The 24,037-nt window shown below is 37.3% G+C and overlaps 1 protein-coding gene across 1 annotated transcript in view; it reads left to right on the top strand.

Moving 5' to 3' along the window:
- REEP3 (receptor accessory protein 3) overlaps positions 1-21,794 on the top strand; it is a 51,147-nt gene extending 29,353 nt beyond the window's left edge. Inside the window, exons 3-7 of the mRNA XM_007446795.1 lie at positions 2,084-2,204; positions 2,378-2,491; positions 11,525-11,672; positions 19,508-19,653; positions 20,362-21,794. Of these exons, the coding sequence (XP_007446857.1) occupies positions 2,084-2,204; positions 2,378-2,491; positions 11,525-11,672; positions 19,508-19,653; positions 20,362-20,418 (586 nt within the window). The 3' untranslated portion in view covers positions 20,419-21,794. The remainder of the gene's footprint in view (positions 1-2,083; positions 2,205-2,377; positions 2,492-11,524; positions 11,673-19,507; positions 19,654-20,361) is intronic.
- The last annotated feature ends 2,243 nt before the right edge of the window (positions 21,795-24,037 follow it).

Here is a 24,037-nt window from a genome sequence, read left to right as displayed (position 1 = left end):
CTTCCTAAACAACTCCTCTTTTGAATCCCACAGCATCTGGTTTTAGCGCTCCCTCCCCATCCTTAAAAGTCTCATCTACAAACATTCAAACCAGATGACGTCAAATCCACACAGAAACACCTCCCAACACCAGCTCCTTGACTGCTCTATTCCAAACAGCATGGGGCAAAATTAAAGCATGTTTATATCCTCAAGGATTTAACATTTTACTGAGGAGCAGTACTTAATGGAACAACTTGAATCTCCTTGTGCTGTATTTCAGTAGTGTATTTCCATCTATACCTTTCCATCACTTGGAGAAATCCTCCTTTCAAGCTCTTTAAACTTTTACTACCTTGCCACTATCTTCAACCGCCTTTGCTGCATAAACCTTCATCCTAAATTAGCCCAACAATTGCTTTTCTTTGCTTCTTTACCCAGGCTACCAGTTGAGCTGAAAAAAACCAATCAGCTGCTCATATTGGTATCAGTTTGAAAGTCACCATTCCTTTTACTTGCTTTTGGTCAGTGGCTACTTCCATTCCCTCCTGTATCTGTTTCAAACATTTAACTGTTCTCTGCTTAAACTGTCTTTCTGACTGCTATTCTCATCATATTCTCATAGCACACTAGGTCACATTGGATTGCTAGGAAAAAACAGAAGTCATCAGACTTAAATGTTCTTAACAACCTGCCTTTATTTATCAACTTCTCTGTATCTGCATTGATCTTTCTCTTCCTCTGTCCCACAGCTCATTTATTTACCTGTTATGTTTTGGTGTAGGGGCTTGGGGAGGGTTGTTTGTTTGTTTGTTTGTTTTTAAGTGGCAGAACACAGATTCCAAGCCATGCTAGGTCTCTTAAATTTCAATGCTCTCTCTTTAAAGACTTCTATTTTTTTTTCCTGATTGCAGATGTAGCATATATACACTATTAAAAAGTAAACAACGTAGAAAAAGCTTACCAGGAGCAGTGATAGTCCAGAAACTCCTCTGTAACTGCACTGTGCAGAGACCCTTTGTAGACTACACTAGAGTCATTCCTCACTGCCCCCTGCCCATCTGTCTCATCAGAAGAGCCCAGATTTTTTTTTATCATGTATCTTAGTACTTCGTGTACCACAAGATGCTGGTCCCCTCATGATGTATTAGTTAACTTTCGCTGTGGCAACAAACAACCCTAAAAGCACAATGGGTTAGAAAAACAAACATTCATTTCTTGCTCAAGCTATATGAGTACAAATGGTGGGCTGCAACTTTGCTGGGCTCAGCTCAGTTTTAAGTGTCTTCTAGTCCAAGGACCAAGGCTGAAGAAGCAGCTGTTCTCGTGGCAAAAAGCAAAAGTTGAAAGCAAGAGGTTGGGGGTGTTGAGGTGAGGGAGTCAAAGGGCATTTAAAGCGTCTCCTTGCATGTGACATATGTCACACTCACATTCTGTTGCCCAAAGCAGGTCACATGGCTAAAGCCATGGTCATTGCTTGAGAAAGTGTATTCAGCCTACCGAGAAGGCACTGAAAAATCAAGTGGGAAGGGGCATTGGTATATTACCCTAATTCCCAGGTTACCACAATGGCAATTCCATTCTCCTTTCAAGTGAACAGTTTAGGTCTGTCAAGTGCTGCAGTTCTGGCCAAATGAAATTGGAGGGGACATTTTCTGGGAGTTCTAAGGGAAGGAGATGTGTATATGGTGTAACACTGTACACTTGGCGCTTATAAAGGTGACTCCTGATGCTTGGAGGTGTGTCCAGGTAATGCCGTGACAGCTACGCTCTGCAGACAGTGTGGGCGTACCTTACTATCATGGTTATAAATGCTATTAATGCCCTTTCTGAACTGCCACAGTCAGTTTGGCAGCTTGGCTGTGCTTGTCTAAACGGAGCAATCTTGTACTAGAAGGTGTGAATCACTCCAGGGGTCAGGTTGCTCTGATCTGTATAGTTAATGAGATTTTGTCAATTCAAACATGGTTGTTTCCCTGATCACAACTTTTTACACGTGAAAACTTAACCCAGTGAATGAACTTTGTTAAAAGGTTTTTTTGCAGTTTCCTCATGGTCTGTACTTTATTTTCACTGGCGTTTTTTTCTAATTTTTTCTCATTAGGTTCCCCCTGTACTATGAGCTTAAGATTGCTTTTGTCATATGGCTGCTCTCTCCCTATACCAAAGGAGCAAGTTTAATATATAGAAAATTCCTTCATCCACTACTTTCTTCAAAGGAAAGGGTAAGATATACAGATTATTTCCACAAATGACTTGTTAGAAATGTATATCATCACATGCTATATGCTATAAAGTGAGTGAAACTATTATGTTAAGGGGGAGAAGTCCCAGTTTTCAGCTTTCTGACACTCTCTTTAAATAAAATTAATATTTATGGGTTTGATTTTTTTTCTAGGAGATTGATGATTATATTGTACAAGCAAAGGAACGAGGCTATGAGACTATGGTAAACTTTGGGCGGCAAGGTTTAAATTTAGCAGCTACTGCTGCTGTAACTGCAGCAGTGAAGGTAATTTTTTATTTACCTATTTTTTTTAATCCAGTGTCACATTGTCAATGAATAAAGTAGGGTGGCTTTTTACTTCAGATCATTATAAAATTTTGGCACAAATTTACCTTCTGTTTATTTCTGTAATACTAGGAAAAAAACAAGTAGATTATTTTAAAGGCATTTTAACATGTGTTTTCTATAATTGTTGGATATTTTGAAACTCTTAATTGATGACAAAATGAGAGCTAGTTAGTAAGTAAAACATACTGGAAAATGTCATTTTGTCATAATTTTCCTACTTTATAACCTTAAAATAGTTTTGAGTAAATCACATTTAGTAAAGATGACCATTCTTTCTTTCTCTGTCTTTGGTGTTTTTTCCCTCTCTCTCTCCATGGCAATATCTTGGTAGGATTTCTGGCTTACTTCTGCACCCATACTTCAACCAGTTTGAGGTAACTGATTATTCAAAATAAGGCATGAAAAATTTCTGTTCTTAAAACTTAAGATTTTACTTAGCCAATTACTAATGTCATGTGTTGTGTTTTGCAAGCCAAATTATCAAAGGAATGAATGCCTTCTGTGAAAATTCGCATTATGGCTTTTGGATTTCTTTGCATGTAGTAATTAGTGTGGTTTATTTTAAATACCATAGCATAATTGGTTTTGGTGTGTAGTGTATGGAAGGAAAATAGGTTTCAGATCCAGAAAGTGCTGAGTGTGACTTTCTAAGTAACCATCGGTGATTGACTTAACTTCTCAATTGGGAGGATGGCGAGGAGGAGAAAATGAGGTGGAAGAGAACTAAAGTCCTCGTCTGACACCCCAAAGAAGATGCTTTCTGAGTTTTTCATACTTAAAAGCAACATTCAACATGATTCTATGGCAAAAAACTAAAAATTAACTTTCGACATCAAAAATTGCTTAGAAAATATAGACATTTTAGAACATTGTTTTAGGAAACATAGAAGCACACAAATCCCATTTGCCCTCTTTACTTTTTTTTTTTCTTTATTTGGCTGCATTGGGTCTTCGTTGCCATGCGCAGGCTTTCTCTAGTTGCGGTGGGCGAGCGGGGGCTGCTCTTCTTTGTGGTGCGTGGACTTCTCATCGCGGTGGCTTCTCTTATCGTGGAGCACGGGCTCTAGGCGCGCCGGCTTCAGTAGTTGTGGCTCACAGGCAATAGTGCGCAGGCTCAATAGCTGTGGTGCATGGGCCTAGTTGCCCCCCCCGCCCCCGGCATGTGGGATCTTCCTGGACCAGGGTGCAAACCCACATCCCCTGCTTTGGCAGGCGGATTCTTAACCACTGCACCACTAGGGAGGTCCCTGCTCTCTTCACTTTAACGCTTAAATATAGTTTATAATCCTGCGTACTCTGTGAGACACCTCCCTACATATTGTCACTATTTTGTAGGATATTTATTTTATTTTGACTTACTACTTCCAAACTCTGTGTGAGGAATCAGAAACCCCAACTAGATTATCTTATCCTGGTTCCCTTCTTATTTATTTTTATTTTATACATACTTTGCTGCCATCAGTATTTAACATCCGATATATTTATTCAACATGTATGTATTTAATGTATTTAACATCTATATGTATGTATGTTTTTTAATATTTATTTGTTTGTTTGTTTGTTTGTTTATTTTGGCTGTGCCCGGCCTTAGTTGCAGCATGTGGGATCTAGTTCCCTGACCAAGGATTGAACCTGGGCCCCCTGCATTGGGAGCCAGAGTCTTACCCATTGGACTTCCAGGGAAGTCCCTATGTATGTATTTAATGACTACCATATGGTAGGTGCTTGGGATGCAGCAATGAACAAAATAGATACAGTCCTTACCCTCACAGGCTACTACTGTCAAGCTGAATGTCTGTATTCACTAACTGAAAATTTTACCTCATCTTTGGTTGCTTAGAGCCTACCCCTTGCCCTCCACTATGAAAATAAGCATTATCTGGTAATTCCCTGTCAGTGCAGTGGTTAGGACTCCGCGCTTTCACTGCCGAGGGCCAGGGTTCAATCCCTGGTCGGGGAACTAAGATCCCACAAGCCTCACGGTGCAGACAAAAAAAATAAATAAAAAATAAAATAAAAATAAGCATCGTCTCACAGAAACACTTTGCTGTAGAAAGGCTATAAAAGTAATTCTATACCTACGTTTCTGTGGCTTCTTTGTTGTTCAATGTTTGTTTTTATTTATACATTTAACAAATCAAAACCACCTCCCCACTTCAAAGGCAGGAAACAGAGATCATAAAAGTCATCTAAGTTACCACTGCAGAACAATCAAACACACATCCTGGAATTTGACTTCACTTTGGAATGCTCTCTTTTGTTTGTGATCTCGTGATCCTTTTGTTATCAAGCTCACTGTAAGAGGCAACCCTCACCATTCTCCTCATGAGCACAGGAATGTTGGCATCAACCATACTGGATTTTATGCATTAGAAATAGTCGTTAAATATGCTGAACACAGCATAATGTTAACACTATTTGCCTCAAGTTTTACTGTGCCTATTTTAAAGCAGGGGAGATTAGTTTCATCTCTGGAGATGTCAAAGAAAGGCAGTGTGATGGAAGAATCACTGAACCAGACACTTCCTAGCGAAGAGTAAATTGAAACTGAAATAGGAAATAGGTCAAGTTTAAGGAGAAACTGCAAGAAAGCTAATAGAAAGACTTGAGAATTATTAAACATTTTTTTTTTGCAATATATGGTTTGTTAAAAATATCTTTCAGGCTAAAAATATTGGACTCTCAGTGTGACCTTTAAAGATCAGCAGTACCCCTGACTAGTTTTCCCAGGTTGAACCGCCTGAGCATGTTAAAGATGAAAATAGGAATCTAATCAGAACATTTATTACACCGTAAAGCAATTTTCTGAAAATGTTACTCAGTTCTGTGACCTCATTACCAGGCATCTGTTACCAAGGTCAGTGTACAAGTTCATTTTGGCTGAGCAAAGCACAAGCATATGAAGGAGCTTCAAGGATTTTACTGAGGATGTTCAACATCCCATAGCTTTCACACGAGAAATGCCAGAGGCTTTTGTACAGATGAGCAACACTCCTGCCGGACGAAGGACAGATGAAGCAAAGTACTTTTAGTCGTATTAACCATCTCTTGGGATTTTCTTTGGCAGCCTCTTCTTGGTGAATTCTTCGGCAGATATTATAAAAAATCAATTATCACAGAAATGAGAGTATTAAAGTTAAAATTTCTGAAATCTTATTGACTGCAAATGATGATAATTAGGTCAAAAATCCTGACATCTTGCTGTCTGTTTTAATGGCTTTCTGTTTGTGAAACGATTTGAGGAGATTCAGCTGCTTAGTATCATCCATTTAAAAAGGGAGCACTTCTTTAGACAATGAAGAAGAAAGATCATATTTTTTTCTCTGCAGTCTAGGAAAGCACAATATTATAATGAAAGTTGAATTCTATAGCAGTTGAGTTGTCAGCATTTTTTAGCCCTGATTCTGCCAGTGAGTTTTGGGGCAGTCATCTGCACTGATCTCTCTAAGTATTTATTTTCTTACCCGTAAAATGCAGGGGTAAAAACTGACTTCTAAAACCCCTTATGCTCTAAAACAATGGTTCTCAACTGGGGGCAGTTTTGCCCTCCAAGGGACATTTGGCAGTGTCTGGAGACGTGGGTTGTCACAAATTAGAGGGGGGTGCTGCCAGTGGCATCTCAGGTAGAGGACAAGGATGCTGCTTAATATCCTACAAGGCACAGGACGGCATCCCCCCCCACACACACAAAATTATCTAGCCCAAAATAGCGTTAGTGCTGAAGTCGAGAAACCCTGCTCTAAAAGTATGATGAGTCAGAAAAGGCTAAAAGTATACATAAATATGTATAGGTAGTTTGGGTGATGGGTTACAAATAATCTTTCTTTTTTATATTTTTCTCTATTACAAACATTCTTCAATAAATATATATTGCTTTAATCTTAAAACCACTGAAATATATTTTTCACTTAATGCAAATGCAATCAATTCCATTCTAGGCTTGATCAGATTGTGTTAAATGTCCATAGGGAAAAGCCATTTCCCTAAAAACTGGGGACTGACCCTATCTGCAGTTATAATGTAGTATGTCAAAGATCAACAAGAAATAGAGCTTCATGGCTGTTCATTATTGAACAGTATCATAAAAATTGTTCCATGAAAGATTGTTTGTATGCTTGTAAGATTATAAAGCATTGCTGATTATGTTTTTGAATTCTTAATTTAAAAATGTGAAGAGGATAGGTTGAGGTTTTATACAAAGATGCTGATAAGCACAGTAAATTCCCCTTACTTAACACAAAATATAGTAACTTTAATGTAATATATAACCAGGATATGAAGTATTTAAACAAAGGCAGAATCGTTTGGGTATAAAGAAGTTAGTATTAGTCATACATGCAGGGTCCCTTTTCACAGATGCCAACTGTAGACTTGGATACTTGAGCAGACATTCAGATTCTCTAGTGCCCTTGGATATAAGTGAGCTCTGTGTGAGGCCAGCTCGGGAAGCTGCTTCTCAGCTGAAGGATTCTTTCCAGAGCTTGAATGTGTTAGATTTGGTCCCAGCCCTCCCGCCCAGTCAGCCCTTCCGCCCAGTCAGCCCTTACAGTGTTCTTAGTTTCTTAAATGGATGTTCTGGGCTCCAAATTCAAACCCCGAGAACTCAGAGTTACCTGAAGGCAGGAACACTTCTGCTAATGATGTGAAATATTCTACAGAATGCTTTTTAATTACTTTGACTTTTGCTTTCTCATCATAATCTTTCTGTTACCTTCTCTTTGATTTTTAGGACCAATTTTAACAGTGTACATACATTTCTGTAGAGAATAGGATCTAAAATACTGGGATATAGAATTACCTTGTAACGCCCTTCCAACTTACTGACTAAGACTGCTCTTTCCACACGTATTTTCCTCCTCAGACTAGAACCTGTCTTCTTTTTGTTTTTTTTGCGGTACACGGGCCTCTCACAGTTGTGGCCCCTCCCGTTGCGGAGCACAGGCTCCAGACGCGCAAGCTCAGCGGCTATGGCTCACGGGCCCAGCCGCTCCGCGACATATGGGATCTTCGCGGACCGGGGCACGAACCCGTGTCCCCTGCATCGGCAGGCGGACTCTCAACCACTGCGCCACCAGGGAAGCCTTTACAGTGCTCTTTATTTGTTCACATGGGTTCTATTATATTTACTGTCCAGCGTCCTTTCCTTTCAGCTGGAATGACTTCCTTTAGTATTTGTTATAGGGGAGGGCTGCTAGTGACAAATTCTTAGTTTTTAAAAATCTTTGTCTGAATTTGTTCTTTAAAGGACAGTTTTGCTGGATAGTGAATACACACTTGAAACTTTTTTACTCTCAAAACTCTGAATATGTCATGCCAGTGCTTTCTGTCCTCCATGGTTTCTGAAAAGGCATTGTTAATTTAAACAAAATCTCAGTATCTTTTGTATTGTTATTGACAAGTGACTATAATTCCCTGTTTATGCCCTCAAAATGTAGAAACAATTTTTCTTTTAATTATGGGAGTAAGGGATTTAGATATTGGAAAAATGATCAAGAAATGGATCAGAAATTCTTATAGTATACTATGTTACAATTAAAACTTCACTGTACCATCTATGACTAATTTTGTAATATGAAGAAATTTTTGAAAAAAATCGCTCATCTGCCTAAACATCACACTGTTTTCATTTTTTAATATTTTTCCCTAACTATAACCATACTGCATACTTGTGCCCATATTTTGCATGATTTAGAATTCTGAGGTGGAGGGTAGGTATTTCCACTTCACACTGTATTGCAAACATAATTCCCTTATTAATGGACTTTTTGTGCTGAATATATAAAAATTAGAGGGAATAGGTCTGCCTTTAGCTGCAATTATTTTATAATGACACCTCTCCTTTAAAATGGTCACATTAGATACTTATAATTTATGTAATATTTTTGAAGTTCAAAATAGTGTAATAGTTCTCTCCCCATATTAGTTCTATTCTGGACCCATTAGAAAATATACAGTGGAAAAAAATGATTTTTCAAAGTGATAATGGCTGTTGAAGTGCCATGGGTCTTCAAGGAGGGTACAGCCCCTTTTTGCTTTTGTCTACAGTACCTGGCCTTTTTGGGGGATTGATAATACTTGGGGCTAGAGGGTTGGTTACTCAAGGGCTACATTAAAATACACACTGTATATAGATCACCCAGATACCTCAGGGTTGGTCCTTGCTCACCTTTAATATAAACCTGAAGCAGACTCCTAGTGGATGGTGTAATCTACCCATGTAGATACCCATGACTGTACCTGTAGTTTGGTGCTGAAACTCTCTATATAAACTCCAGTGTTTACATTAAAACATGCTGCAACCTATGGAGAACTTTGCAACAGTCAAGAGTAATGAAAAAGAAGAGGCATAAAAAGAGTATTTAGTTTACTTATTACATACTCAATATCAGTCCCATACCACGTGCACTCAGAGAACAGCAGAAGCTGAAGATTTGTCCCTCTCTAGTTTCTTAAAATCTTGCTCTGGAGGCAAAATATATAAAGTACAGCAATAGAACTAACATTAATTTGTGAGTTCATTTGTGAGATATGCCCGAAGTAATTAGTTGATTATAATCATTAAAGATACCAAAGTTTGTGGGTGCTATAAAGCTAGACTGATTCAATGGCACTTTGACTCATTTGCATGCTGAGATGTACTTTCTTGAGTGGGAGGGTTTGGGAGTTACAGTAGAGGGTATCATGGACGTATATTATCATTCACTTGGCAATAGGCAAACAGTCAAGAATTGCTGAGAGAGGGCACAGAAATACAAAGGTAGGAATAGAGAAAATGACAGTTCTGAGAAAACAAGGCAACTGTTTCAGATGACCACTGATCACTTCCTTTTAGTGTGTGTCTGAAGTCTTCTGTCATCCTCTATTTAAGAAGCAAATTGTATCCGATAAAAAGAGAGTATAATGAATTAAACCTTGTCAAGAATGTTTAAAGATGTGTGGAATCCAATTATTTTTATTGAGGATATAGACCCTTTAATAATTCTTTTTCATAATTCAAAAAATATGGTAGAAATTACAAAGCTTTAAGTGGGGTATGAAAATGGTGTTTGGGTTTGACATAATAGGATATCACTCACTCGGAGTAGCTAAATCAAGACTCATGAAACAAGACCTTTTTCTTCAGTGTAAAATACATGTTAGCAGTAATGTTGGAATGTTTATAGTGCCCTAGGCTTTGAAATTTAGAGATGAACCATTATGGATGAGTTTCTACAGTTACATTATAACTAGAGGCAATCATAAATTCACATGTGTGAGAAGAAGAAATAATAAGTGTAAAAAAAAACCTTTAGAAGAATATTTTTAATCCAGCTATAAATAAGAAATGAGTCATCTGTATGCTATGCAAATTTTCAAGTGGGTAAATTTAGAAATTATTTTTTTTTCTTTACAAAACTTTATACTTTGGGGGGAAATGTAGTTATGTCTGATAAGTTCAGAAATGTCCCTTTCAAAGCTGTGCAATGATGAAAAGCATTGAACTTTCTACAGTAATGGGAATGTCCTGTATCTGCACTGTCCAATACAATAGCCACTAGTCACATGTGGCTACTGAGCATTTGAAATGTAGCTAGTGCAATTAAGGAGCTGAATTTTTAAACTTATTTAATTTTAGTTAAATTTAAATACCCACTTGTACCTAATGTCTACCATATTGTTAAGGCTTTAAAATGACTTAAAGTCAAATTGTGTGTATTAGTAGATATGCTTTGCCAGATGGTGAATTCATTAACTGAATATCTTTCATACTCAAGATTCTTTGGCTCTTAAATTTTTTTTACTGTGTTCTAGGTAGAGCCATTACCATTCCTGACTTAGCTTTAAAACAGCATCTCTAGTCATGTACCAAAACGTTCATTGCAGCTCTATTTACAATAGCCCGGAGATGGAAACAACCTAAGTGCCCATCATCGGATGAATGGATAAAGAAGATGTGGCACATATATACAATGGAATATTACTCAGCCATAAAAAGAAACGAAATTGAGCTATTTGTAATGAGGTGGATAGACCTAGAGTCTGTCATACAGAGTGAAGTAAGTCAGAAAGAGAAAGACAAATACTGTATGCTAACACATATATATGGAATTGAAGAAAAAAACAATGTCATGAAGAACCTAGGGGTAAGACAGGAATAAAGACAGACCTACTAGAGAATGGACTTGAGGATATGGGGAGGGGGAAGGGTGAGCTGCGACAAAGCAAGAGAGAGGCATGGACATATATACACTACCAAACGTAATATAGCTAGCTAGTGGGAAGCAGCCGCATAGCACAGGGAGATCAGCTCGGTGCTTTGTGACCACCTGGAGGGGTGGGATAGGGAGGGTGGGAGGGAGGGAGACGCAAGAGGGAAGAGATATGGGAACATATGTATATGTATAACTGATTCACTTTGTTATAAAGCAGAAACTAACACACCATTGTAAAGCAATTATACCCCAATAAAGATGTTTAAAAAAAAGAAAAAGAAAAAGAAAATTAGGTATAGGCTATGTTATAATAAAGTAGAATTTATGTTTAAAAAAAAACAAAAACAGCATCTCTTTTACTTTAAAAAGTTCTTCTGAATCATAAACGTAAGCCTCAAAGTGCTACTTTTAGGAGAGAGAAATATTATGGATGATGTTTACAGAGGGGATAAGCTCATTATACATTTTTTTACATTCTTGAATTAAATTTAAAGCTGAAATGTTTGGGAGTGGAATGTACTGATGTCTACAACTTGCTTTGAAATGCATTAAAAATTGATTTATGGATGGATAGATGGTAAATATGTGGTAAAGCAGATATAGCAAAATATAAACGATATATGGGTATCCACTGTAGAATTCTTTCAACTTTTCTGAATGTTTCATTTTAAAATGAATAAGCTTCATGATAAAATGTTGGAGGAAAGTTAAATGGAAACATATTAAGTATTTTAAAGTGCATTTGTTTTCTTGGATCTATCACTTCTCTGTTAAATAGAGCCAAGGAGCAATAACTGAACGTTTACGAAGTTTCAGTATGCATGATTTAACAGCTATCCAAGGTGATGAGCCTGTGGGACAAAGACCATACCAACCTCTCCCAGAAACAAAAAAGAAAAGTAAACCAGCCTCCGGTGAATCACCAGGTGTGCTTGTTTTGTTTTAATGTATTGTTCTTTCATAATTGGGATCTTGAGTCAAGATGGGTACTAAAATAATGCCTGGTCGCTAGCTGAATTTGGGTAAACAACATTTATTTTTAAGCTTATATTCTTGAGCTTCACACTTAACTGTATGTAGGTCTCCTTCTCTAAATTTTCTCTAAATAAGGTTAGTGCTTGCTTTTTGTTGACTCTGGAGATAATCCAATTAAGAAAGTAGCAGTAGGACCTTGTGCTGCCATGAATTTTTAAAAGCAGTGGATGTGGTTACCCTCTACCACCAGCACTAGTTCTGACCTGTGATCTCTAACTTGCTACTCAAACTATGTAGTGGCATCTGAGTTTTATAATTAAACCCTCTTTAATGTAAGTGCTGTGAACAAAGAAGGATATTGACTTACAAGATAAAAAGTTTTAAGCAGGTGACAAAAGATGACAGGTTTGAAAATAGGATTACTCCCATGGAAAAATGTGTTGAAATCATGACTTGTAGACTAAGAACTAACTTGTTCTAAATAAGCATGTCATAGTTGATACGTTCTAAAATTTTAGTAAATTTTTGTGATCTTAGAAACATACACATAAACAAAAAGACATAGTCCCTTAGTCATTTTTTTTGCATATAAGAAAGTTGTAGTTCAAGGCCTAATTGAGAACTAAGATCTTCAGGATATTTCTTACTAAAGTATTATTAGGTCCATAAGGTACAGGGCTACTTGATCTTTTTTTTTTTTTTTTTAAGTAGAAGTTTTCTTCTGAGGGAGACTGAAAATCATCCTTTATAATTAAAACCAATTTGAAAAGAGCAGTCCCAAAGTGAGAGAGTAGCATTGACATATATACACCACCAAATGTAAAATAGATAGCTAGTGGGAAGCAGCTTGGTGCTTTGTGACCACCTGGAAGGGTGGGAGGGAGACGCAAGAGGGAGGGGATATGGGGATATGTGTATACGTATAGCTGATTCACTTTGTTACACAGCAGCAACTAACACACCATTGTAAAGCAATTATACTCCAATAAAGATGTTAAAAAAAAAAAAAAAGAGGGACTTCCCTAGGGGCACAGTGGTTAAGAATCTGCCTGCCAGTGCAGGGGACACGTGTTCGATCCCTGGTCCGGGAAGATCCCACATGCCGCGGAGCAACTAAGCCCGTGAGCCACAACTACTGAAGCCAGTGCTCCTAGAGCCCGTGCTTCGCAACAAGAGCAGCCACTGCAATGAGAAGCCCACGCACCACAACGAAGAGTAGCCCCCGCTCACCACAACTAGGGAAAGCCCGCGTGCATCAACGAAGACCCAACACAGCCAAAAATAATGAGTTAATTAATTTTAAAAATGAAAGAAAGAAAAGAACAGTCCCTTCTTATAAAGGAAAAATAGTGAACTTTCTTCTAAGTTCTCCCCAGAATGAATAACTTTAAAAAGCTGGTGTCTATTATCCAAGAGGTAGTAATTAAGTATTGGCCATTGATTAAGGTACTAATGCCTTTAAGAGTGAGGAAACTTTGAACCTTGAACCATCATCCTTAATACTTTAATAATGTAAAAGTAGTCCCTAATAGGCATTTTCTTAATATGCATTTTAAAAATGAGGTATACTGATTTTGTTTATGGGGACTGCTATATATATTTTGCTGATTTGGACCAGTAATCTGAGCCCTTTATCAGCAGTTTATTCATAATTATACCTTAGAATTGGTTAAGAATTGTATTCCAATTATTTAAATAAAACCAGGATTATAAATTTGAAAATCCATGACACTATTTTTATGGTATCCATCTATTAAATTTAAAATGGTGTGACTAAAATATTTTAGGATAGTGAGGTGTTAATTAGTTCTGTTAAATTTTAAACCATGAAATTAAAAGAACAAGAAAGTTGGGAAACAAGCACTCTGATACACTTTTTATGAGAGTTTAAAGTAGAACAATCGTTTTGGATGACAGTCTGGCAAGAATTATCAAAATGTATTCTTTTTAACTCAGCAAGAAACTTCTAAGAACATGTCGTAAGGAAATAATCAGACAAGTGTTCAAAGATACAGGTACAAAGATGTATGAATGTTCATCTTGTTGTTGTTTATAGTAACAAAATATTGGAACAAACCAAATTCCTAAGAGAAATGGGTAAGAAAAAAGGTGACTATTAGCCATGAAATATAATAATGTCAGTTTATACTTACTGACATGAAAACATATCCAGATTGGGGGCGGTGGGAACAATAACACTGAAACAATGTGTGTGTTATGATCCTATACCATAGAGGCACAGTAGATAGACGATGAAATGGATTAATATATGTAAAGTTGTTTTTCAGATATATGTACATAGAGGAGAGTCTGGAAGAGAGTCTAAATGCTGCTAACTAAAACGTTAACAGCATTTACCTCTGAGTTGTGGGTTTTTAGTGATTTTTTTTTTTAATCAACCTGTTACCCTTAAAATCAGAAATAAAACAAACCTACTTCTTGTTTTGGAAACAATTAAGGTATTCATTTTTTTATATCATGATTTTTTTTCTATTTTATTTACTTCCAAACTTCCTCAAGAAAAGCAAGTTGGTACATTTTTTAGTGTGGGACGTATATTTATATTGCAAAGTCTGTTTACTAATATTTCGTGTAATCAATACAGTTAGCTCAGAACACAAGCAAATTCACATATTTGGAAAAGTGCTTCCCTTTTGAAAACTAGTAATGGCTTGCTCTGAGCGGTTTGAGGTTAGCTGATTGAGAGAAGTCTTGCTTTGATGAAGTTACTCAAGTCTGCATGTTGTCACTATGGGAAAAAGAGCTCCCTCCAAATGCTTTTTTGTAAGAAAATAGACACCTTAAACATGATGTTCACTTCCTTAGAAAGAACACCACATTCTGATAAGTGGAAATATTTTTTCTGCAAAGAACCTGCTGCTCCCATATTAGTTAAAAGTGGTTCAATATTCAGTTTCGATATACCAGCACATAAGGAGATTTCTGTTTTGTTTTTGATGCTTTACATATTTATTTAATCCTTAAGATGACTATGCAGGTTAAATATTTTTATCCTTATTTTGTAGATGAATAAACTGAGACTTAAGGAGATTAAATTACTTGTCAAAGACCACATACTCAATGACAGAAATGAAGTATCCAAGGTTCCTAACCTAATTCTTACTCTTTTTTTACTTCATAAAGAGACTGCACTTAGTGTGGCACTTGGGCGGGAACAATGAATTGAAACAATTTGGCAGGGGTGACCTTAGAGATGCTTTAGTCAAAGATGGCAAATAAGTGACATGCCTCCTCTCTGCTCCTGTGCCCATGGCAGCCATTGCTAATGGATTGTGGCACTTCCCACGCTGGCTCAGAATCCCTCTCAACACAGTGCCCCAGACAGCTCAACTGGCTCAGAGTTGGCGTTCACATAGAAACGTATTCATCTCCCATCCGCCTCAACAGCTTACCAGATAGGAAAACTGAGACCCAGAGAGGCAAGACTCACTCAAGGTCTTAACAGCTGTTAAGTGGCCAAGTACTCATTTCTCCTCACATGGATCCAGGGCCCCTTCCACCACGATAACTAAGGCCCCTTCCAAGTCAACTTTCCATGATTCTGCACTTACATTAATACATGAATACATGGAAACTGCTTAGAACAGTGCCTGGTCCATGCTAAGTACTGGATCAGTATTGGCTATTATTATTATAAGGGGGGAGGGGGGACTTAAAATATACCAATTCTAAGATGTACGAGCTATGAATAAAACCAGGTCAGTTTGCAAAAGCATCTGCTACTTTTCCAAAAATGGTAACAGAGCTCTGGGCCGAAGGTGGTCAAACAGCTGCAGCCTTAGGCCTCAGGGCCCCGGCAACACAGACTCCTCATTCTTAGGTCCTCAGTCACTCCCCCTCAGGAATGTGCATGGACAGCCCCATTCTGAGGATTTTGCCCAGTCTAGACTGATGACAGAAAGCAGCCGACCTTGGCGTCACCTTTGTCGGCGCCAGCAGCACCCCACCAGCTTCCCCTTGCCTGGGCTTGGAAGACCTGCAAACCATTCAGCCAACTTGCCGGGCTCCTGTTCAGATAGGGCATCCAGATTCGGGCTTTTCTCGTAATCTCGGGTCTCCCCTTCCTCCGAAGTCTTTAAAATCCTCGGACAACTTTGATTAATACTATTTCCACCACTCACAGCAGAATTTTCATACATACTCATTTTCAGGTTTTTAAGTGGAATAGAAAATGAATATTTTATTGAAGATATTTGACTTGACTCCTCTCTTTTTGATGCAGTTTAGTTTAATAACTTGCTAAATTAAGCTTGTCGACTTCATCTCCTAACAGATCCCAAATTTGGCTCCTGTCTCCTCAATCCCTGGACTCTTTATCATTTCTGGCCTGTTGTACTGCAGTAACCTCCCTGCTTCCAGTCTCATCCACTTCTGATTCATTCTCCAAAGTACAAGAAGACTCTTTTAGAGAAACAAAATCTAATCATGTCGCCCTCCAATTAAAATGCTTCAATGCCCCCTCCCCCTTGCTCTCTGAAGCCCAAGCTCAATAGCCTGTGGTATATTAGCTCTCCAGACTTGGCATCGCACTCCTTCATGTGCTCGGTGTATAGAATTATGAGTCTTTCAGGATTCGGCTTGGCCACCACCTCCTACAAGAAGTCTTCTCTTACCACCCACTTCCCCTACTGTGTGCTCCTGTAGCACCTTGGCCTTGTCTTCTATGTACAGCGTTTATAACAGTATTGTCATGACCACTAGACTCTGTCTCCTCTACTGGACTATATATTTCTTAGGGTAGAAGAAGACAGTTGTGTGTTTCTGAACATAGTATCCCCCATAATTTAGTACACTGCCTCACACATAGTAATATTTTAAAAATATCAATACTTGGGCTTCCCTGGTGGCACAGTGGTTGGGAGTCCGCCTGCCAATGCAGGGGACGCAGGTTCGTGCCCCGGTCCGGGAGGATCCCACATGCCACGGAGCGGCTGGGCCCGTGAGCCATGGCCGCTGAGCCTGCGCATCCGGAGCCTGTGATCCGCAACGGGAGAGGCCACAACAGTAGGAGGCCCATGTACCGCAAAAAAAAACAAAAAAAAATCAATACTTGTGGAATAACAAATCAATCCATCACTTTTCCTGAAACAATATTTAGAAAACTAAGATTTTTTTTTAGTTGAAATTAGGAAGCAAAGAATAAGATGTATATATAATTATCGTTTTGAATGCAATTCCAATTCCTAATCACATGAAGTGAGAGGCAGTTAAAATAGCAAGGGCCGTGTTTGTTGAAATGTAGCCTTATGCTTCATCTGTGGCCTTAGAGAACTTTTTGATCACAGTTGCTTCCTTTCTGATTCTTTCCTTGATTCCTTATTCTATGTTTTACCTTAGTTTTATTATATTGGGATTAGGGGTATTATATAAGCAGCAGCAATAGAGAAGAATCTACAAATGGCAATCTAAAAATATTTTTTCTGGTTTATATTCCCCATTTATAGAAGTAATACAATTTTTAAAATAAAAATTTGGCAACTTTTTTTTAAAAAGGAAAAATTAAGAAATTTAAAATCACTTAAAAGCCCACTTCCAACAGATATAATGGTTTCATTTTTATGTTTTTCAACACTTTGTTTCTATACATACATTTTTTTCCACTTAATATTGCACCAAGAGGGTTTTCCCAGGACTACTGACCGCATTCCCTCCCCTGGCCACACTGACCTCCTCACAGCTCTTCCACACAGTTATGCTTCCCAATGCCCCAGGGCCTTTGCACATGCTGTTATGTCTACCTAGATCAAACTTCCTCCGACTGCTGCAGGAAAGCAAAGGATCTTGACCTATGTAATGACTGATTCTACTTCCAAATCCTTCCTGATTTCTGGCCTAGAAGTCTGGCAGCATAAAATTGTACTTCCTAAATATATAATTAAAGATGTTTATCTTATTATGAGACCAGGAAGCTTTTTTTTTTAATTAATTTTTATTGGAGTATGGTTGCTTTACAATGTTATGTTAGCCTCCACTGCACAACAAAATCAAAATGAATCAGCTATACACATATAGATATCCTCTCCGTTTTGGACTTCCCTCCCATTTAGGTTACCACAGTGTATTAGGTAGAGTTCCCGGTGCTATACAATATGTTCCCATTATAACTCTTCATAGTTTGCTTAGTGATGCTCAAGTTATTCATGTCCTGTGAGAGCAGATTAATAAACAATTATTCAGTACACTTTTCTTCACATGCAAGAAGTCCATCTCTTGCCCCCTCCTGAGCCTGGAAAACCTGCTACTTTTTTCTCATCTGAAGAAGGTATCTATGCTCCTTACCTTTATTGAAGGAGAATTTGAAACATAATGGGGCCTTGTAACCTCACCCCTGTCTTTTTTTTTTGGCCACTCCCTGCGGCTTATGGGATCTTAGTTCCCAAGCCAGGGATGGAACCCAGGCCCTCAGCAGTGAAAACACAGAGTCCTAACCACTGGACCACCAGGGAAGTCCCTCACCCCTGTCTTTAAAACCTACCTAGTACTCCAGTTGCCTTAGACTTGAGCCCCTCTCTTGCGCCATCCAGGCAGTAGTTCTCAAAGTGTGGGCCCGGGACCAGTAGCATAAGCATCACCTGGGAACTTGCTAGGAATGAAGATTCTCAGCCCCACACCAGGCCCAGCAATGTGTGTATCAGTAAATTCTCCAGGTGACTCCAATATGTGCTGATAAGTTTGTGCTAATAAACTCTAATAAGTTTGAGAACCACTGCTTCAGGAATGGGAGTGTTCTTGTCCCTGAATCCCAGCCTCTCAGGGTGCTCTCAGATTTTCTGACAGTAACCAGCCCAACTGCCTAGATGTTTGCATATTGGCCAATGTTAAGTCTTCGTTGCTACACATAGCAGCCTGTTAGCACACCCACACGATCCATCTCTTACTGACCCTCCTGATGCTGGCTATTTTCTTTGACTAACATCAGTCATCATAGCCTGTGGTGTTTCTAATTACTGTAGCCTTGTCTGGGGTTTTATCTTAGCAGCTGCAACAGTGTCGGTTTAACTTCTCCATCACCTGCCCCCAATGAATTATCTTGCCCAAAGTTCTATCCCCTTTGGGTCTTATATGACTCCTTAAGTTCACTCTACCATTTCTGGTCTTGACAAAAGGTTTGACACGTTGGGGGCTGAAAAGGACCCTGAGTTCCTAATTAAAGTCAAAGGTACAAATAACAGACCAAAACACACTGTTGCTTAGGTTGCTTAGAATTCACAAAAAGAGGACTTCCCAGGTGGTCCAGTGGTTAAGACTTTGCTACCAATGCAGGGGGCCTGGTATCGATCCCTGGTCAGGGAACTAGATCCCACCCACATGCCACAACTAAAGATCCTGCATGCTGCAGCTAAGACCTGGTGCAGCCAAATAAATAAATAAATAAAATTTTTTGAAAAAAAGAGTTCACAAAAAGGAGAAAGGGCAGGAAGAGACTTTTCACTGTGTATCTATTTATATGCTTTGACTTTCGAACAAGACAGCCATGTTAACCTACTAAAAAATAAAGTATTTTTAATTATTCTGAAAAATGCATAGTAAAAATAGGAATGGCCAGGGAAAACTTCCTGGAAGAAATGAGTTATGAGCCTCCTCTAGAATAGTGCAAGGGGCAAAGATTGATGGTAAAGGGCAGGGAACGCCTTCCAGATGAGACAGGCAGAAGAGAAAGCTGGCAAATGCAGAGCATGCAGAGAGCCGCCAATAGACAGGGTGAAGAGGCGGTGCTGACTGGCATCCTTTTACCAAAACATACTGGTTTTGACAACTCGTCTAGGTGATGGAATTCCGCTGAGAGATGGAGATGAGAAAACAGATGAAGAAGCGGATGGGCCATATTCAGATGATGAGATGTTAACACACAAAGGGCTACGAAGATCACAAAGCATGAAATCTGTGAAAACCGTGAAAGGCCGAAAAGAGGTTAGTCAGGTATAGAGTTGTTTTCCCAGTGATTACTATTAAGCGGTTTCCTGCTGCATTAGCATTTAGGGTATCCGTAGGTGAAGGGTTGGAATAATAGAGCACCGGCTATATTTAAAATTCTTTATTCAGATCAGATGGATTACGATCTCTGGAAATTTAGAAAATGGCAAATTCCTAGTCTTCCACTCTAAGTAGAAAATGGTATTCTCACACAGCAGAATCCTACGGTTGATGTGAGTACCCAGTGCCAGCCCTACGTATATGCAAAACAAAGCAGCTAACAGTATTAAGTATGTACTTTTGTTCTGAACCAACTCGAAATAAGGATTAAATAGTAAAAGTCTATCCATAATAATATGTTGTCTTTGTGCCCAGAAAGCAGTGGAGGATTTCAGCGAATGACCTCAGATTATTGTGAGCAATGTTCATTGACATGTACCCAGCAAAGCGTAAATAATAACAGTTAATAACAGTTTTAATAACAGTTTTCATTTTTTATTAGTGATAATAATCTGTGCATATATGCAACATAATGCCAACTACATTTTGGAGTATATAGGTAGTGCTGTCTTTTGAGTACACACTTAGCGCATAATTGATTCTTTATATCAGAAAAGTTAAAAAACTATTACTGTGATTGTGAGCTATTAAGTCCTGTCTTATTTCAAAACCTAAGTCATAATAATAACACACTTCTCTCTTCAGGTGCGGTATGGGTCACTGAAATACAAAGTGAAGAAGAGACCACAAGTTTATTTTTAGTCATGTACATGTCAAGTATCCCAAGACAAATTATGCTAATACATCAACTTTTCTTCTAACATCATATATTCAGGATTTATACATTAAAATAATTCTTTAAGTTGTGGTGGTGATAGGGTTTACTTTCATCTATTTAAATAGCTTTTATTTCTTTAACAATTACTTCCAAATCTTGACTACTAAAGGTAGTTTTGCAAAAATTGATAGATAGATATATCAGTAATAATAGAATACTGTGTTATCTATTGTCACATTCTTCATAACACTGAGTGCCTGTGATGTAAAGTGAAACACAAACCCACAGTATACTTGAAAAGAGTCTTTTCATGGTTCAAGATACACCAGACTTTGTGATATTGTATTGTGTTTACCTGTATTTCTGTTACTATCCTCTCTATCACATGAGGATAGTAATTAAATAGGCCTCTGATCCAGCAGTGATAGAACAAGGGTATAATGTAAGATAAAGTACGCTTTATATTCTTCAAGTTTTTACTTTGTTAATACTTTCTAGTTTTTCCACCATCAACTAACTGAAAGTTTTCAAGGCAAATGTTTGAAAACCAGGTATCTACATAGCACTTTCATTCCTGACTAGTTTTGCACACTTGAAAATTGTTTACTTATTTTACAACTGTACATTTAAGTTTTATTAACACTGTGTTTATTGTTATTTGTCATATTCTGGCATGTCAAATTTATGCCTTGAATTACATCATCTCTTTTCCTGTGGGTTTCATTAGTTATATTCATTTAATTTTAATAATAAAAACCAGAGCTTATTTTTCAATTTTAACTATTTTTACTTACCTTCTTTACAGATAAGAAGTTATTTTAAAACTCACCAGCTTCCCATATTTAGCTCTATAGTGTAGTTGAACTTAGCATGTTTTTGTTGACACTGGTTATGTTTTCAGCTTTTAAAAGTGGTAGCTTTTGTGAAATGGAGTCATAGACCAGTATAGCACTGAGGTATCTTCTAATTCATGAAATTAACCAACAGCCAATCCATTCAAAAGCTTGGCACTGATACGAGCTGCTGATTTATAAATCTGTCATTGACTAGAACCATTTGAATCACTTCACTTCTAGCTGAGATAATTTCCTGAAGATACCTGCCGATGCAAAATACAAATGTTGTTAATCTTACATATTAGAAGTTATTAGAATAGATTTTAGAAAAATACCATTTTTTTTAATCCAAGAGAATTTGAGTTACTGAACTTTGAGGTTTTTTAGGTGGCATAGGTAACTATGCATTATGAACCCTAAGTAAATATATTTCTGATGATGGTTTTAGTGATCAGTAATCAAATTTGTATTATTATACTTGTTCAGACAATTTACTTGATTTTTCTGTTCGTCCAAAAGAAAAAGCAGTGAGAGAGATTTGTAAGATCTTTGACCTTTCTACCTTCTAAGAAATGAAGCCAACTAGCAATGTATATTCAGGACCTACTCAGAGTGTTGGTAGAGGACAGAATGTTTACTCAGGAGTACCTTAATATAATTCATACATTTCTCTTGATACAAGTCTTAAAATGTCTTCTAGATTATCTCACATTCTTGATAAGAACCACCGACTAAAACTTCATTCAACTTATTTTCCCCCAAAGTTTAATTCCATGAATATCTTCATCTATTTTACCTTGACTAATTTTTAGCCTCTTCGTTTCTGGAAAGACTCTTTGTGTTCAAAATTTCTATGAATTCTGGTTATAAACTCTTGGAAGAGAGTTTTCTTTATTTTGCCTAGTACTAGACTTCCCAGTATAAATGGTACCTGTGCCATGCTTATCTCTCCTACACAAAGGCAATGTCATCTCAAATTGCCTGACAAGGTCATGTAAGTAAGTGACTTTGTATCAAAAACATTACCTTGGGGGGCTGATTTGCACCACTGTATTTTTTTGCAAGTCTAATTTCAGTATTAAACCTATTCTTTAATTATAGTAAAGTCATGAATACTGTCCTAAGTTGGAGGAATTATTTATCCCTCTACACTTCTAGAATCAAAACGTTTAATGGAGGACAACACTAGTTTCAAAGAGACAATGCAAGTCCTTCTGTTTAATTGTATCTCTTTACACTTAACAATGCTTCCTCTGATGTGTTTGTTATATCCTTATATACAGTCAATGTCATTTTGCTGGTCTATCATTTCCTTTCTTTCCTTTTCTTACATTTCTTAAATTTGCTTCTTTTCTTTCATATGTGTTTTAGCATGCTTTCTTTTGAATTTTGTATAATAAACGTAAATTTTTGTTTCTTTTAAGGTGGAACAGGTCATTTTTTGATTTTCTGCTTTTAAGTCTAATGCTTTTAAAAGAGGTATGTTAATCCCTAGAGCACAGTGCCTTGTTTCCCCCATTGCTTACCACTTGGCGGATGGGCATTGGATGCTGCACGAGCCTTTAGGGCACTGTTTTGGTAGCTGTTAAAGTTTATCCAGAAATTGTAGCTGGTGTTTTAGTTTATTATATAGTCATTCAACTTGTTCATATTATTAACTATTTCCAGGGTTTGTTTGGAAGCACTAATTGATCTATTCTTTAGTTCACCATATTTTTTCTGGTATAAAAATGGGCCCGAAATAAGCCTTATTGCTAAGGAATTAATTACGTAAACCCCCATAGACCCTGCATAAGATTCCCTCCACACACTTCCCTATATGTATGTGGAGTTGGGTAGAAAATTATGGTGCCAGCATTACCAATTATAAATACTTGAGTACACAGATTGATGGAACAAAATTATTAAAGTGTTTTCAGGGAACTTAATCATATGTCACCACCAAAGATTTCTACAGTGTTATATGATATGTAAATATTCCAAATTTCTGTAAAACATTCGTTAGATAAATGTTTTTCTTTCTTTCTTTCTTTCTTTCTTTTTAAGTAACAGTTTGTACTCTGGAATGCTTGAACTTTTGTGTTATTAGAAATAATACAACTTTTAAATATTAGTAATTTGTATTTTTAATTGGAATGAACTAAATTTTTATTTTGATTTTCTTTTATCAGGAAAAATAAGAAGTTAATATGTATTGAAAAGCAATTTCCTACGTTTTTTTTCTGTTTAAGTTGATCGTTATGCAAAGCAGTTAGGTAAATTTTGAAAAGATCGCTGTTGTGGTATGCAGTGTATGTTTCTCAGTAAACATCACTTAAGAGTAAAGCTTTCTGAAAGGAAAGTACAGCGTTTATTCTCTTAATGTTTTTAAGATTTAATCTTCTAGTAGTTTTCTACAGATATAATGTATTTTAACTCTTTAAACATTGACCATGAATTAACGTTTTCTCTTCTAACACCTTTTAAATCTATGTACTTTAGTAGTTAAGAGAAAGCAGTTTTGCAATTTTTAATCCCTTTGTAAAGGCTATCTTTAGGCCTAGTATGGCGGTAATTTTACAAATGTGGTTTATGAAAACTTTAATATAAAATAAACTCATTTTATTAGTGGTAACTTGTATTTTTTTCCTGTATCAGAATATATATGTTAGGTTCCATGAAATTATATTATTTATTACTGAGTGTCTCTTGATTAAATAGTAGACACCATAGGTACATACTTAAGATACAAATCATAGAGCAAATTATAAAAATCATATACATTCTT

Source organism: Lipotes vexillifer, unplaced genomic scaffold (assembly GCF_000442215.2).
Source record: "Lipotes vexillifer unplaced genomic scaffold, Lipotes_vexillifer_v1.1 scaffold1562, whole genome shotgun sequence".
NCBI classification, from domain to species: Eukaryota; Metazoa; Chordata; class Mammalia; order Artiodactyla; family Lipotidae; genus Lipotes; species Lipotes vexillifer.
This window is presented reverse-complemented; position numbering and strand designations above follow the sequence as displayed.